General features: G+C 40.6%; 1 protein-coding gene across 1 annotated transcript in view; it reads left to right on the top strand.

Annotated features, from left to right (window-relative positions):
- Positions 1 to 15,933, top strand: part of cox10 (cytochrome c oxidase assembly factor heme A:farnesyltransferase COX10) — a 216,100-nt gene that overhangs the window by 156,182 nt on the left and 43,985 nt on the right. The window contains exon 5 of the mRNA XM_061931752.1: positions 7,688 to 7,758. Coding sequence (XP_061787736.1) covers positions 7,688 to 7,758 — 71 coding nt within the window. The remainder of the gene's footprint in view (positions 1 to 7,687; positions 7,759 to 15,933) is intronic.

Raw genomic sequence — 15,933 nt, 5'->3', positions numbered from 1 at the left:
TTGCAGGAAAAGGGTGTCTCCAGTAGGGTTGTCCCCTTACTAATATTTTAGTGCTGGTACCAAAATGTATTTCGATACTTTTTTATATAAGGGGGACCACAAAAACAATTGCATTGATAGTCGAACCTCGGATTCAGGAGGAACAGTGTGGTTTTTGTCCTGGTCGTGGAACTTGTTGACCAGCTCTATACTCTGGGCAGGGTCCTTGAGGGTGCATGGGAGTTTGCCCAACCAGTCTACATGTGCTTTGTGGACTTGGAGAAGGCATTCGACCGTGTCCCTCGGGAAGTCCTGTGGGGAGTGCTCAGAGAGTATGGGGTATCGGACTGTCTGATTGTGGCAGTCCGCTTCCTGTATGATCAGTGCCAGAGCTTAGTCCGCATTGCCGGTAGTAAGTCGGACACATTTCCAGTGAGGGTTGGACTCCTTTGTCACCGATTCTGTTCATAACTTTTATGGACAGAATTTCTAGGCGCAGTCAAGGCGTTGAGGGGATCTGGTTTGGTGGCTGCAGGATTAGGTCTCTGCTTTTTGCAGATGATGTGGTCCTGATGGCTTCATCTGGCCAGGATCTTCAGCTCTCGCTGGATCGGTTCGAGTGTGAAGCGACTGGGATGAGAATCAGCACCTCCAAGTCTGAGTCCATGGTTCTCTCCCGGAAAAGGGTGGAGTGCCATCTCCGGGTTGGGGAGGAGATCTTGCCCCAAGTGGAGGAGTTCAAGTACCTCGGAGTCTTGTTCACGAGTGAGGGAAGAGTGGATGGTGAGATCGACAGGCGGATCGGTGCGGCGTCTTCAGTAATGCGGACGCTGTATCGATCCGTTGTGGTGAAGAAGGAGCTGAGCCGGAAGGCAAAGCTCTCAATTTACCGGTCGATCTACGTTCCCATCCTCACCTATGGTCATGAGCTTTGGGTTATGACCGAAAGGACAAGATCACGGGTACTGAAATGAGTTTCCTCCGCCGGGTGGCGGGGCTCTCCCTTAGAGATAGGGTGAGAAGCTCTGCCATCCGGGGGGAGCTCAAAGTAAAGCCGCTGCTCCTCCACATGGAGAGGAGCCAGATGAGGTGGTTCGGGCATCTGGTCAGGATGCCACCCGAACGCCTCCCTAGGGAGGTGTTTAGGGCTTGTCCGACCGGTAGGAGGCCGCGGGGAAGACCCAGGACACGTTGGGAAGACTATGTCTCCCGGCTGGCCTGGGAACGCCTCGGGGTCCCACAGGAAGAGCTGGACGAAGTGGCTGGGGAGAGGGAAGTCTGGGCTTCCCTGCTTAGGCTGCTGCCCCCGCGACCCGACCTCGGATAAGCGGAAGAAGATGGATGGATGGATGGTCTTTATTTGAACAAATTGGGGTTGCGATTGGGGGTTCATGGATGGATCTTTGTCATGTCGATTGCTTTTGTGCGGGATCAGTGAGGAGATCTGAGGTGGACTCCATGGACTAATGTCGCCACACAGAGACGTTTGACAGGTTGCCGTGACGCCACACTGTTAGTGACGCCAATATCAGGAAACAAGGGGAAGGAACTAAACCTGGGAACTAGGGTCGTCCCGATACCAGTCTATGTATTTCCATACTTTTCTAAATAAAGAGAACCACAAAAATGGCATTATTGGCTTTATTTGAACAAAAACATCTTGTTATACATTAAACATATGTTTCTTATTTCTGCATTAAATAAAATAGTGAACATACTAGAACACTTAACTTTTATTAGTACCGTAAGTAGGGTTGTCCCGATACCAATATTTTGGTACCTGTACCAAAATGTATTTTGATACTTTTCTATAAAAGGGGGACCTCAAAAAAATGTCATTATTGTCTTTATTTGAACAACAAATGTTAGTGTACATGAAACATATGTTTATTATTGTCATTTAGTCCTTCAATGAAATAGTCAACTTGTCTTTTAGTAGTAAGTAAACAAACAAAGACTCCTAATTAGTCTATGCAGTAACATATTGTGTCATTTATACACCTATTATTTTCTACACATTATTAAGGACAAGCTGTAAAAAATGGATTATTAATCTACTTGTTCATTTACTGTTAATATCTGGTTTAACATGTTCTATCTACACTTCTGTTAAAATGTAATAATCACTTATTCTTCTCTTCTTTGATACTTTACATTAGTTTTGGATGATATCACACATTTTGGTATGGGTCCGATACCAAGTAGTTACAGGATCATACATTGGTCATATTCAAAGTCCTCATGTGTCCTGGGACGTATTTACTGACTTTATAAACATAATATGATTTTTTTTTTTTACTCTAAAGCAGGGGTGCTCAAACTTTTTCTGCAGGCGAGCTACTTTTCAATTGATCAAGTCGTGGGGATCTACCTCATTCATATATATCATTTATATTTACTTATTTATGAAATATATGTTTTTGTTAACAAGTTAAAGGTGTTTAATGATAATGCAAGCATGTTTAACACATATAGTTAATATTGTTAAAAAATTAAAGGTGTTTAATGAAAATACAAGTATGTTTAATACATATAGTTAATATTGTTAACAACTTATAGGTGTTTAATGATAATACAAGCATGTTTAACACATATAGTTAATATTGTTAACAAGTTAAAGGTGTTTAAAGATAACACAAGCATGTTTAACACTTATAGTTAATATTGTTAACAAGTTAAAGGTGTTTAAAGATAATACAAGCATGTTTAACACATATAGTTAATATTGTTAACAACTTATAGGTGTTTAATGATAATACAAGCATGTTTAACACATATAGTTAATATTGTTAACAAGTTAAAGATATTTAATGATAATGCAAGCATGTTTAACACATATAGTTAATATTGTTAATAAATTAAACGTGTTTAATGATAATACAAGAATGTTTAACACATATAGTTAATATTGTTAACAAGTTAAAGGTGTTTAAAGATAACACAAGCATGTTTAACACTTATAGTTAATATTGTTAACAAGTTAAAGGTGTTTAAAGATAATACAAGCATGTTTAACACATATAGTTAATATTGTTAATAAATTAAACATGTTTAATGATAATACAAGAATGTTTAACACATATAGTTAATATTGTTAACAAGTTAAAGGTGTTTAAAGATAACACAAGCATGTTTAACACTTATAGTTAATATTGTTAACAAGTTAAAGGTGTTTAAAGATAATACAAGCATGTTTAACACATATAGTTAATATTGTTAACAACTTATAGGTGTTTAATGATAATACAAGCATGTTTAACACATATAGTTAATATTGTTAATAAGTTAAAAGTGTTTAAAGATAACACAAGCATGTTTAACACTTATAGTTAATATTGTTAACAAGTTAAAGGTGTTTAATGATAATACAAGCATGTTTAACACATATAGTTAATATTGTTAATAAGTTAAAGGTGTTTAAAGATAATGCAAGCATGTTTAACACATATAGTTAATATTGTTAACAAGTTAAAGATATTTAATGATAATGCAAGCATGTTTAACACATATAGTTAATATTGTTAATAAATTAAACGTGTTTAATGATAATACAAGAATGTTTAACACATATAGTTAATATTGTTAACAAGTTAAAGGTGTTTAAAGATAACACAAGCATGTTTAACACTTATAGTTAATATTGTTAACAAGTTAAAGGTGTTTAAAGATAATACAAGCATGTTTAACACATATAGTTAATATTGTTAACAACTTATAGGTGTTTAATGATAATACAAGCATGTTTAACACATATAGTTAATATTGTTAACAAGTTAAAGGTGTTTAAAGATAACACAAGCATGTTTAACACTTATAGTTAATATTGTTAACAAGTTAAAGGTGTTTAAAGATAATACAAGCATGTTTAACACATATAGTTAATATTGTTAACAAGTTAAAGATATTTAATGATAATGCAAGCATGTTTAAGACATATAGTTAATATTGTTAATAAATTAAACGTGTTTAATGATAATACAAGAATGTTTAACACATATAGTTAATATTGTTAACAAGTTAAAGGTGTTTAAAGATAACACAAGCATGTTTAACACTTATAGTTAATATTGTTAACAAGTTAAAGGTGTTTAAAGATAATACAAGCATGTTTAACACATATAGTTAATATTGTTAACAACTTATAGGTGTTTAATGATAATACAAGCATGTTTAACACATATAGTTAATATTGTTAATAAGTTAAAAGTGTTTAAAGATAATACAAGCATGTTTAACACATATAGATTCCTTTTTTTCATGAAGACAAGAATATAAGTTGGTGTATTACCTGATTGTGATGACTTGCATTGATTGGAATCAGACAGTGGTGCTGATAACGTCCGCATTTTCGAATGGAGGAGAAAACAAGTCCTCCTTCTGTCCAATACCACATGAAAGTGGTTGGTTTTTGGCATCTTATTTGTCCAGCTTCCGTACTCCTTTGTATACACTTTACAAGAAATACATTGTCTCCAAACTCCGTAGCTTGCTAGCTTGTGCACGCCAGCTTTCTGAGACTCTTATTTTGGTAGCGCAGGCAGGATGAAGCAGAGCTTTTATTGTGCAACTGTGCAGTCGGTCTTTGGAGTTTTGACGACAGGTACGGCGCCAGAGTCTGTTGAAATAAAGTGTTTCTCGCCTTCCAGTCGGTAATTTTAATGATCTGGCAGCAGCCAGCGTCATCTCAGAAGACCCTCGGGTGCCGTGAATGTCAATCAAGTGACGAAAGTGACGTCATAGTGAAGATTTATGATCGCTCATTTTTAGGACTATTTTTTTAATGCCTGGCTGGTGATCGACTGACACACCCTCCACGATCGACCGGTAGCTCGCGATCGACGTAATGAGCACCCCTGCTCTAAAGCCTTAGTGGCCACATGCGTGGACAGCACCTTTTAGCTCTTATTTCCAAAATTGTGTACACTACTGAATTGGGGTCTTATGGCCACTTATGTGGACACTTATACTTCCATCTGGTGGTGTCAGAAGAGTATAACATACAATGGCATTTGGGGGGAAAAAAGTGTAAAAATAAGAATTAGCATGTCACTAAACATGAAGTACACGTTTGTTACTTATGGACTAAGTACATCATATCAAAAGAAGATTCTTATATTTTATTCTAATTAGGGTCCAATAAGCCCAAATAGCAAAGATAAATAAAAAAAAAACATGTAAACAAACAGCTTGGGCCTTAGGAGGTTAATTAAACATAAAAAGATTTTGTGACGATAAAAACTATCGATGTAATCATAGTCGTATCGACTAGATACGCTCCCGTGCTTGGAATCATTACAGTGGATGTCAAGTGTAGATCCACCCATGGTGTTTGTTTACATTGTGACACCAGTGAGCTATTGTATCCTCCTACGGTGTGTAGTGAAGCATGTTTATCTATTCCTCGTCCTCCAGTGATAGTAATACTTGTAAGACACTAACTTTATTTGTCGCCGTGGAGGCCAAGATTATTGATTTAGAAGTAGCTAGAACACTGTGGATGGATGTTAGCAGCTAGCTCTTCCTGAGTGTTATAACTTCACCTTTATCTTGACTTTTTACCGTATTTTCCGCACCATAAGGCGCCCTGGGTTATAAGCCGCGCCTTCAATGAACGTCATATTTCAAAACTTTGTCCACCTATAAGCCGCCCCGTGTTGTAAGCCGCATCTAACTGCGCTAAAGGAATGTCAAAAAAACAGTCAGATAGGTCAGTCAAACTTTAATAATATATTAAAAACCAGCGTGATGTGGGCGCGCATGGAGTCGTATATCAACATGGACGGAGCTGCGTGAAAAAAGCCACCCGGCCTCTTCGCGTAAACTTAAACTTACCTTAACCACTCGCTCATCTTTTCTTCATCCATCCATCCCTTCGAGTTAGCTTTTATGATGACGCCGGCTGGAAAGGTCTCTTTTGGCAAGGTCTTCCTTTTGAATATCACCATGGGTGGAAGTTTCTGGCCATTAGCATGGCAAGCTAGAACCACAGTGAAGGATGACTTCTCATTCCCTGTGGTGCTAATATTCACCGTACGTGCTCCCGTTGTATCCACAGTGCGGTTCACAGGAATATCAAAAGTCAGTGGAACCTCGTCCATGTTGATAATGTTCTCTGGCCGGATCTTTTTTTTCAGCTATCTTGTTTTTACAATATGCACGGAAAGTAGCCAGCTTTTCTTGAAAGTCTTTAGGCAGTTGCTGTGAAATAGTAGTCCGTGTGCGGATGGAGAGATTGCGTCTTTTCATGAACCGGAAACCTGTCGCTTAGTAGGAGCCATTTTGTGGTCTTTATCAATCAATCAATCAATCAATCTTTATTTATATAGCCCTAAATCACAAGTGTCTCAAAGGGCTGCACAAGCCACAACGACATCCTCGGTACAAAGCCCACATACGGGCAAGGAAAAACTCACCCCAGTGGGACGTCGATGTGAATGACTATGAGAAACCTTGGAGAGGACCGCATATGTGGGTAACCCCCCCCCTCTAGGGGAGACCGAAAGCAATGGATGTCGAGTGGGTCTGACATAATATTGTGAGAGTCCAGTCCATAGTGGATCCAACATAATAGTAAGAGTCCAGTCCATAGTGGGGCCAGCAGGACACCATCCCGAGCGGAGACGGGTCAGCAGCGTAGAGATGTTCCCAGCCGATGCACAGGCGAGCGGTCCACCCCGGGTCCCGACTCTGGACAGCCAGCACTTCATCCATGGCCACCATACCTGTGCCCCCCCCCCCCCCCCCCCCCCCCCTCAAGGAAAAGGGGAGCAGAGGAGAAAAGAAAAGAAACGGCAGATCAACTGGTCTAACAGGGGGGCTATTTAAAGGCTAGAGTATGCAAATGAGTTTTAAGATGGGACTTAAATGCTTCTACTGAGGTAGCATCTCTAATTGTTACCGGGAGGGCATTCCATAGTACTGGAGCCCGAATAGAAAACGCTCTATAGCCCGCAGACTTTTTTTGGGCTCTGGGAATCACTAATAAGCCGGAGTTCTTTGAACGCAGATTTCTTGCCGGGACATATGGTACAATGCAATCGACAAGATAGGACGTGTGTTTACAGATGTAAACACACAAAGGAAATGAAACGTAATATTCGCGCGCTTCTTCTCCTTCTACGCGGGCGGGTGGTTGCTTACAGTAGAAGAAGAAGCGCTTCCTGTTCTATGGGGGCGGGTGCTTACCTTGGCGGTTGCTTGCGTAGAAGAAGAAGCACTTCCTCTTCTACGGGGAAAAAAGATGGCGGCTGTTTACCGTAGTTGCGAGACCGAAACTTTATGAAAATGAATCTTAATATTAATCCATATATAAAGCGCACCGGGTTATAAGCCGCACTGTCAGCTTTTGAGTAAATTTGTGGTTTTGAGGTGCGGCTAATAGTGCGGAAAATACGGTACACCAAAATGCGTCCATTCTCCCTTTCCTGTCTACACACTGTGTCTGCTTGTGAGTACTCTGTGTGTGTGCGCTGCCCAACATGCTCCTCCGCTTGTAAAAACCAGCAGTGTCACGACTCGCCGTCATGCCTGTAAGAAAATAAATAATATGGCGAACCGGTACTTTTCAAACCGAGTATAGTACCTTTTTTGATCCATTAGTACCGTGATGCTATACTAGTACTGGTATATTGTACAACCCTACTCCCTAGTAGCAAGTCTCCCTGGTGTGTATTTCTCACTTTAACGCACTCTCTTTGTGTCTCCACAGTACTTTGAGGTGCCTTTCGACTCCAACATGAACCGAACCAAGAACCGCCCGCTGGTCCGAGGGCAGATCAGGTACAGTCCTCTGGACTACTTTGAGTATTGCAGCGAGGGGTCTGCCTTGTCTTGTCAAGGCGGACATGTTGACAGAAGACGTTATCACACGGGGGTGTTCCTAATGAAGTGTCCAGTGAGTGTTTATCAAATTCCCCCGTTTGACGTGTTGTTTAAAGAAGCGCTTGTCTAAACACGACCTCTCAGGACCCAGGGAGACACCCTATCCCTCGTTCTCACGTTAGCGGCCTGGCGTGGGGACGGAGAGCAGCTGCCGTCCTCTCGACACAATCGCGCGTCGTCGTGACGCCGTCTTCACCCGAGGACGCTCAATTACCTCACGTCTCGTTTTCGGCGCCGGGCGCCTGACGTCAGCGCCGCTGCAGCCGCCTCGGGGCCGTGTGACGCATCGCCCGCCTCCGCTCCTTGAAGCCCGGCATGGCGGGGGCCCCGCCTCCGCCCACATGAAAACACACATAACACCGCTAATCACATTAGTGCATCAGCGCCACCACCAAAATAAAAGCTTCTCTTTTGGCTCTGTAATTTATGGCGAGTTCGCTGGTGGATTTGAAGCAGACCTTCCTCTCATCGCTGCTTTCAATAAAGGAGTGGAGGAGGAGGAGGTCTTTATCCCGCTAAAAGCCCCAGATGTTTTGATCTTTGTCATGTGCGCGTGCTCTTCATGTTTCCGGCCTACTTTTATCCTTAACTCTTATCAGATGGTCTTCCTCTAAGCCTCCTGTTTGGCGACACTGCTGCCTGCTTGTGTGTCCGCCGGGAACACACAAGCCCAATACTTTTGTCCAGTTGTAGTCCTAAGTGTCCCAATACTTTTGTCAAGTTGTAGTCCTAAGTGTCCCAATACTTTTGTCAAGTTGTAGTCCTATGTGTCCCAATACTTTTGGCCAGTGTAAGTGTCCCAATACTTTTGTCCAGTGGTAGTCCTAAGTGTCCCAAAACATTTGTCCAGTTTTAGTCCTAAGTGTCCCAATACTTTTGTCAAGTTTTAGTCCCAAGTGGCCCAATACTTTTGTCAAGTTTTAGTCTTAAGTGTCCCAATACTTTTGTCCAGTGGTAATCCGAAGTGTCCCAATATTTATGTCAAGTTGTAGTCAAGTGTCCCAATACTTTTGTCAAGTTGTAGTCCTAAGTGTCCCAATACTTTTGGCCAGTGTAAGTGTCCCAATACTTTTGTCCAGTGGTAGTCCTAAGTGTCCCAATACTTTTGTCCAGTTTTAGTCCTAAGTGTCCCAAAACATTTGTCCAGTTTTAGTCCTAAGTGTCCCAATACTTTTGTCAAGTTTTAGTCCCAAGTGGCCCAATACTTTTGTCAAGTTTTAGTCTTAAGTGTCCCAATACTTTTGTCCAGTGGTAATCCGAAGTGTCCCAATATTTATGTCAAGTTGTAGTCAAGTGTCCCAATACTTTTGTCAAGTTGTAGTCCTAAGTGTCCCAATACTTTTGGCCAGTGTAAGTGTCCCAATACTTTTGTCCAGTGGTAGTCCTAAGTGTCCCAATATGTTTGTCCAGTTTTAGTCCTAAGTGTCCCAAAACATTTGTCCAGTTTTAGTCCTAAGTGTCCCAATACTTTTGTCCAGTGGTAGTTCTATGTGTCCCAATACTTTTGTCAAGTTTTAGTCCCAAGTGGCCCAATACTTTTGTCAAGTTTTAGTCCTAAGTGTCCCAATACTTTTGTCCAGTGGTAATCCGAAGTGTCCCAATATTTATGTCAAGTTGTAGTCAAGTGTCCCAATACTTTTGTCAAGTTTTAGTCCCAAGTGGCCCAAAACTTTTGTCAAGTTTTAGTCCCAAGTTTCCCAATACTTTTGTCAAGTTGTAGTCCCAAGTGTCCCAATACTTTTGTCCAGTTGTTGTCCTAAGTGTCCCAATACTTTTGTCCAGTGTAAGCGTCCCAATACTTTTGTCCAGTTGTAGTCCTAAGTGTCCCAATACTTTCGTCAAGTTGTAGTCAAGTGTCCCAATACTTTTGTCAAGTTTTAGTCCCAAGTGGCCCAAAACTTTTGTCAAGTTTTAGTCCCAAGTTTCCCAATACTTTTGTCAAGTTGTAGTCCCAAGTGTCCCAATACTTTTGTCCAGTTGTTGTCCTAAGTGTCCCAATACTTTTGTCCAGTGTAAGCGTCCCAATACTTTTGTCCAGTGGTAGTCCTAAGTGTCCCAATACGTTTGTCCAGTTTTAGTCCTAAGTGTCCCAAAACATTTGTCCAGTTTTAGTCCTAAGTGTCCCAATACTTTTGTCCAGTTTTAGTCCTAAGTGTCCCAAAACATTTGTCCAGTTTTAGTCCTAAGTGTCCCAATACTTTTGTCCAGTGGTAGTTCTATGTGTCCCAATACTTTTGTCAAGTTTTAGTCCCAAGTGGCCCAATACTTTTGTCAAGTTTTAGTCCCAAGTGGCCCAATACTTTTGTCAGGTTTTAGTCCTAAGTGTCCCAATACTTTTGTCCAGTGGTAATCCGAAGTGTCCCAATATTTATGTCAAGTTGTAGTCAAGTGTCCCAATACTTTTGTCAAGTTTTAGTCCCAAGTGGCCCAAAACGTTTGTCAAGTTTTAGTCCCAAGTGTCCCAATACTTTTGTCTAGTTGTCGTCCTAAGTGTCCCAATACTTTTGTCCAGTTGTAGTCCTAAGTGTCCCAATACTTTTGTCAAGTTGTAGTCCTAAGTGTCCCAATACTTTTGGCCAGTGTAAGTGTCCCAAAACATTTGTCCAGTTTTAGTCCTAAGTGTCCCAATACTTTTGTCCAGTTTTAGTCCTAAGTGTCCCAAAACATTTGTCCAGTTTTAGTCCTAAGTGTCCCAATACTTTTGTCCAGTGGTAGTTCTATGTGTCCCAATACTTTTGTCAAGTTTTAGTCCCAAGTGGCCCAATACTTTTGTCAAGTTTTAGTCCTAAGTGTCCCAATACTTTTGTCCAGTGGTAATCCGAAGTGTCCCAATATTTATGTCAAGTTGTAGTCAAGTGTCCCAATACTTTTGTCAAGTTTTAGTCCCAAGTGGCCCAAAACTTTTGTCAAGTTTTAGTCCCAAGTGTCCCAATACTTTTGTCTAGTTGTCGTCCTAAGTGTCCCAATACTTTTGTCCAGTTGTAGTCCTAAGTGTCCCAATACTTTTGTCAAGTTGTAGTCCTAAGTGTCCCAATACTTTTGGCCAGTGTAAGTGTCCCAATACTTTTGTCCAGTTTTAGTCCTAAGTGTCCCAAAACATTTGTCCAGTTTTAGTCCTAAGTGTCCCAATACTTTTGTCCAGTTTTAGTCCTAAGTGTCCCAAAACATTTGTCCAGTTTTAGTCCTAAGTGTCCCAATACTTTTGTCCAGTGGTAGTTCTATGTGTCCCAATACTTTTGTCAAGTTTTAGTCCCAAGTGTCCCAATACTTTTGTCAAGTTTTAGTCCCAAGTGGCCCAATACTTTTGTCTAGTTGTCGTCCTAAGTGTCCCAATACTTTTGTCCAGTGGTAATCCGAAGTGTCCCAATATTTATGTCAAGTTGTAGTCAAGTGTCCCAATAATTTTGTCAAGTTTTAGTCCCAAGTGGCCCAAAACTTTTGTCAAGTTTTAGTCCCAAGTGTCCCAATACTTTTGTCTAGTTGTCGTCCTAAGTGTCCCAATACTTTTGTCCAGTTGTAGTCCTAAGTGTCCCAATACTTTTGTCAAGTTGTAGTCCTAAGTGTCCCAATACTTTTGGCCAGTGTAAGTGTCCCAATACTTTTGTCCAGTGGTAGTCCTAAGTGTCCCAATACTTTTGTCCAGTTTTAGTCCTAAGTGTCCCAAAACATTTGTCCAGTTTTAGTCCTAAGTGTCCCAATACTTTTGTCCAGTGGTAGTTCTATGTGTCCCAATACTTTTGTCAAGTTTTAGTCCCAAGTGGCCCAATACTTTTGTCAAGTTTTAGTCCTAAGTGTCCCAATACTTTTGTCCAGTGGTAATCCGAAGTGTCCCAATATTTATGTCAAGTTGTAGTCAAGTGTCCCAATACTTTTGTCAAGTTTTAGTCCCAAGTGGCCCAAAACTTTTGTCAAGTTTTAGTCCCAAGTTTCCCAATACTTTTGTCAAGTTGTAGTCCTAAGTGTCCCAATACTTTTGGCCAGTGTAAGTGTCCCAATACTTTTGTCCAGTGGTAGTCCTAAGTGTCCAATACTTTTGTCCAGTTTTAGTCCTAAGTGTCCCAATACTTTTGTCCAGTTTTAGTCCTAAGTGTCCCAAAACATTTGTCCAGTTTTAGTCCTAAGTATCCCAATACTTTTGTCCAGTGGTAGTTCTATGTGTCCCAATACTTTTGTCAAGTTTTAGTCCCAAGTGGCCCAATACTTTTGTCAAGTTTTAGTCCCAAGTGGCCCAATACTTTTGTCAAGTTTTAGTCCTAAGTGTCCCAAAACATTTGTCCAGTTTTAGTCCTAAGTGTCCCAATACTTTTGTCCAGTTTTAGTCCTAAGTGTCCCAAAACATTTGTCCAGTTTTAGTCCTAAGTGTCCCAATACTTTTGTCCAGTGGTAGTTCTATGTGTCCCAATACTTTTGTCTAGTTTTAGTCCCAAGTGGCCCAATACTTTTGTCAAGTTTTAGTCCCAAGTGGCCCAATACTTTTGTCAAGTTTTAGTCCTAAGTGTCCCAATACTTTTGTCCAGTGGTAATCCGAAGTGTCCCAATATTTATGTCAAGTTGTAGTCAAGTGTCCCAATACTTTTGTCAAGTTTTAGTCCCAAGTGGCCCAAAACTTTTGTCAAGTTTTAGTCCCAAGTGTCCCAATACTTTTGTCTAGTTGTCGTCCTAAGTGTCCCAATGCTTTTGTCCAGTTGTAGTCCAAAGTGTCCCAATACTTTTGTCAAGTTGTAGTCCTAAGTGTCCCAATACTTTTGGCCAGTGTAAGTGTCCCAATACTTTTGTCCAGTGGTAGTCCTAAGTGTCCCAATACTTTTGTCCAGTTTTAGTCCTAAGTGTCCCAAAACATTTGTCCAGTTTTAGTCCTAAGTGTCCCAATACTTTTGTCCAGTTTTAGTCCTAAGTGTCCCAAAACATTTGTCCAGTTTTAGTCCTAAGTGTCCCAATACTTTTGTCCAGTGGTAGTTCTATGTGTCCCAATACTTTTGTCAAGTTTTAGTCCCAAGTGGCCCAATACTTTTGTCAAGTTTTAGTCCCAAGTGGCCCAATACTTTTGTCAAGTTTTAGTCCTAAGTGTCCCAATACTTTTGTCCAGTGGTAATCCGAAGTGTCCCAATATTTATGTCAAGTTGTAGTCAAGTGTCCCAATACTTTTGTCAAGTTTTAGTCCCAAGTGGCCCAAAACTTTTGTGAAGTTTTAGTCCCAAGTGTCCCAATACTTTTGTCTAGTTGTCGTCCTAAGTGTCCCAATACTTTTGTCCAGTTGTAGTCCTAAGTGTCCCAATACTTTTGGCCAGTGTAAGTGTCCCAATACTTTTGGCCAGTGGTAGTCCTAAGTGTCCCAATACTTTTGTCCAGTTTTAGTCCTAAGTGTCCCAAAACATTTGTCCAGTTTTAGTCCTAAGTGTCCCAATACTTTTGTCCAGTGGTAGTTCTATGTGTCCCAATACTTTTGTCAAGTTTTAGTCCCAAGTGGCCCAATACTTTTGTCAAGTTTTAGTCCCAAGTGGCCCAATACTTTTGTCAAGTTTTAGTCCTAAGTGTCCCAATACTTTTGTCCAGTGGTAATCCGAAGTGTCCCAATATTTATGTCAAGTTGTAGTCAAGTGTCCCAATACTTTTGTCAAGTTTTAGTCCCAAGTGGCCCAAAACTTTTGTCAAGTTTTAGTCCCAAGTGTCCCAATACTTTTGTCTAGTTGTCGTCCTAAGTGTCCCAATACTTTTGTCCAGTTGTAGTCCTAAGTGTCCCAATACTTTTGTCAAGTTGTAGTCCTAAGTGTCCCAATACTTTTGGCCAGTGTAAGTGTCCCAATGCTTTTGTCCAGTGGTAGTCCTAAGTGTCCCAATACTTTTGTCCAGTTTTAGTCCTAAGTGTCCCAAAACATTTGTCCAGTTTTAGTCCTAAGTGTCCCAATACTTTTGTCCAGTTTTAGTCCTAAGTGTCCCAAAACATTTGTCCAGTTTTAGTCCTAAGTGTCCCAATACTTTTGTCCAGTGGTAGTTCTATGTGTCCCAATACTTTTGTCAAGTTTTAGTCCCAAGTGGCCCAATACTTTTGTCAAGTTTTAGTCCCAAGTGGCCCAATACTTTTGTCAAGTTTTAGTCCTAAGTGTCCCAATACTTTTGTCCAGTGGTAATCCGAAGTGTCCCAATATTTATGTCAAGTTGTAGTCAAGTGTCCCAATACTTTTGTCAAGTTTTAGTCCCAAGTGGCCCAAAACTTTTGTCAAATTTTAGTCCCAAGTGTCCCAATACTTTTGTCTAGTTGTCGTCCTAAGTGTCCCAATACTTTTGTCCGGTGGTAGTCATAAGTGTCCCAATACTTTTGGCCAGTGTAAGTGTCCCAATACTTTTGTCCAGTGGTAGTCCTAAGTGTCCCAATACTTTTGTCCAGTTTTAGTCCTAAGTGTCCCAAAACATTTGTCCAGTTTTAGTCCTAAGTGTCCCAATACTTTTGTCCAGTGGTAGTTCTATGTGTCCCAATACTTTTGTCAAGTTTTAGTCCCAAGTGGCCCAATACTTTTGTCAAGTTTTAGTCCCAAGTGGCCCAATACTTTTGTCAAGTTTTAGTCCTAAGTGTCCCAATACTTTTGTCCAGTGGTAATCCGAAGTGTCCCAATATTTATGTCAAGTTGTAGTCAAGTGTCTCAATACTTTTGTCAAGTTTTAGTCCCAAGTGGCCCAAAACTTTTGTCAAGTTTTAGTCCCAAGTGTCCCAATACTTTTGTCTAGTTGTCGTCCTAAGTGTCCCAATACTTTTGTCCAGTTGTAGTCCTAAGTGTCCCAATACTTTTGTCAAGTTGTAGTCCTAAGTGTCCCAATACTTTTGGCCAGTGTAAGTGTCCCAATACTTTTGTCCAGTGGTAGTCCTAAGTGTCCCAATACTTTTGTCCAGTTTTAGTCCTAAGTGTCCCAAAACATTTGTCCAGTTTTAGTCCTAAGTGTCCCAATACTTTTGTCCAGTTTTAGTCCTAAGTGTCCCAAAACATTTGTCCAGTTTTAGTCCTAAGTGTCCCAATACTTTTGTCCAGTGGTAGTTCTATGTGTCCCAATACTTTTGTCAAGTTTTAGTCCCAAGTGGCCCAATACTTTTGTCAAGTTTTAGTCCCAAGTGGCCCAATACTTTTGTCTAGTTGTCGTCCTAAGTGTCCCAATACTTTTGTCCAGTGGTAATCCGAAGTGTCCCAATATTTATGTCAAGTTGTAGTCAAGTGTCCCAATACTTTTGTCAAGTTTTAGTCCCAAGTGGCCCAAAACTTTTGTCAAGTTTTAGTCCTAAGTGTCCCAATACTTTTGTCCAGTGGTAATCCGAAGTGTCCCAATATTTATGTCAAGTTGTAGTCAAGTGTCCCAATACTTTTGTCAAGTTTTAGTCCCAAGTGGCCCAAAACTTTTGTCAAGTTTTAGTCCCAAGTGTCCCAATACTTTTGTCTAGTTGTAGTCCTAAGTGTCCCAATACTTTTGGCCAGTGTAAGTGTCCCAATACTTTTGTCCAGTGGTAGTCCTAAGTGTCCCAATACTTTTGTCCAGTTTTAGTCCTAAGTGTCCCAAAACATTTGTCCAGTTTTAGTCCTAAGTGTCCCAATACTTTTGTCCAGTTTTAGTCCTAAGTGTCCCAAAACATTTGTCCAGTTTTAGTCCTAAGTGTCCCAATACTTTTGTCCAGTGGTAGTTCTATGTGTCCCAATACTTTTGTCAAGTTTTAGTCCCAAGTGGCCCAATACTTTTGTCAAGTTTTAGTCCCAAGTGGCCCAATACTTTTGTCAAGTTTTAGTCCTAAGTGTCCCAATACTTTTGTCCAGTGGTAATCCGAAGTGTCCCAATATTTATGTCAAGTTGTAGTCAAGTGTCCCAATACTTTTGTCAAGTTAGGTCCCAAGTGGCCCAAAACTTTTGTCAAGTTTTAGTCCCAAGTGTCCCAATACTTTTGTCTAGTTGTAGTCCTAAGTGTCCCAATACTTTTGTCAAGTTGTAGTCCTAAGTGTCCCAATACTTTTGGCCAGTGTAAGTGTCCCAATAGTTTTGTCCAGTGGTAGTCCTAAGTGTCCCAATACTTTTGTCCAGTTTTAGTCCTAAGTGTCC

The sequence above is a fragment of the Nerophis lumbriciformis genome, linkage group LG39, assembly GCF_033978685.3.
Source record: "Nerophis lumbriciformis linkage group LG39, RoL_Nlum_v2.1, whole genome shotgun sequence".
NCBI classification, from domain to species: domain Eukaryota; kingdom Metazoa; phylum Chordata; class Actinopteri; order Syngnathiformes; family Syngnathidae; genus Nerophis; species Nerophis lumbriciformis.
Note: the sequence above shows the minus strand (reverse complement) of the source record. Positions and strands in the feature narration are given on the sequence as shown.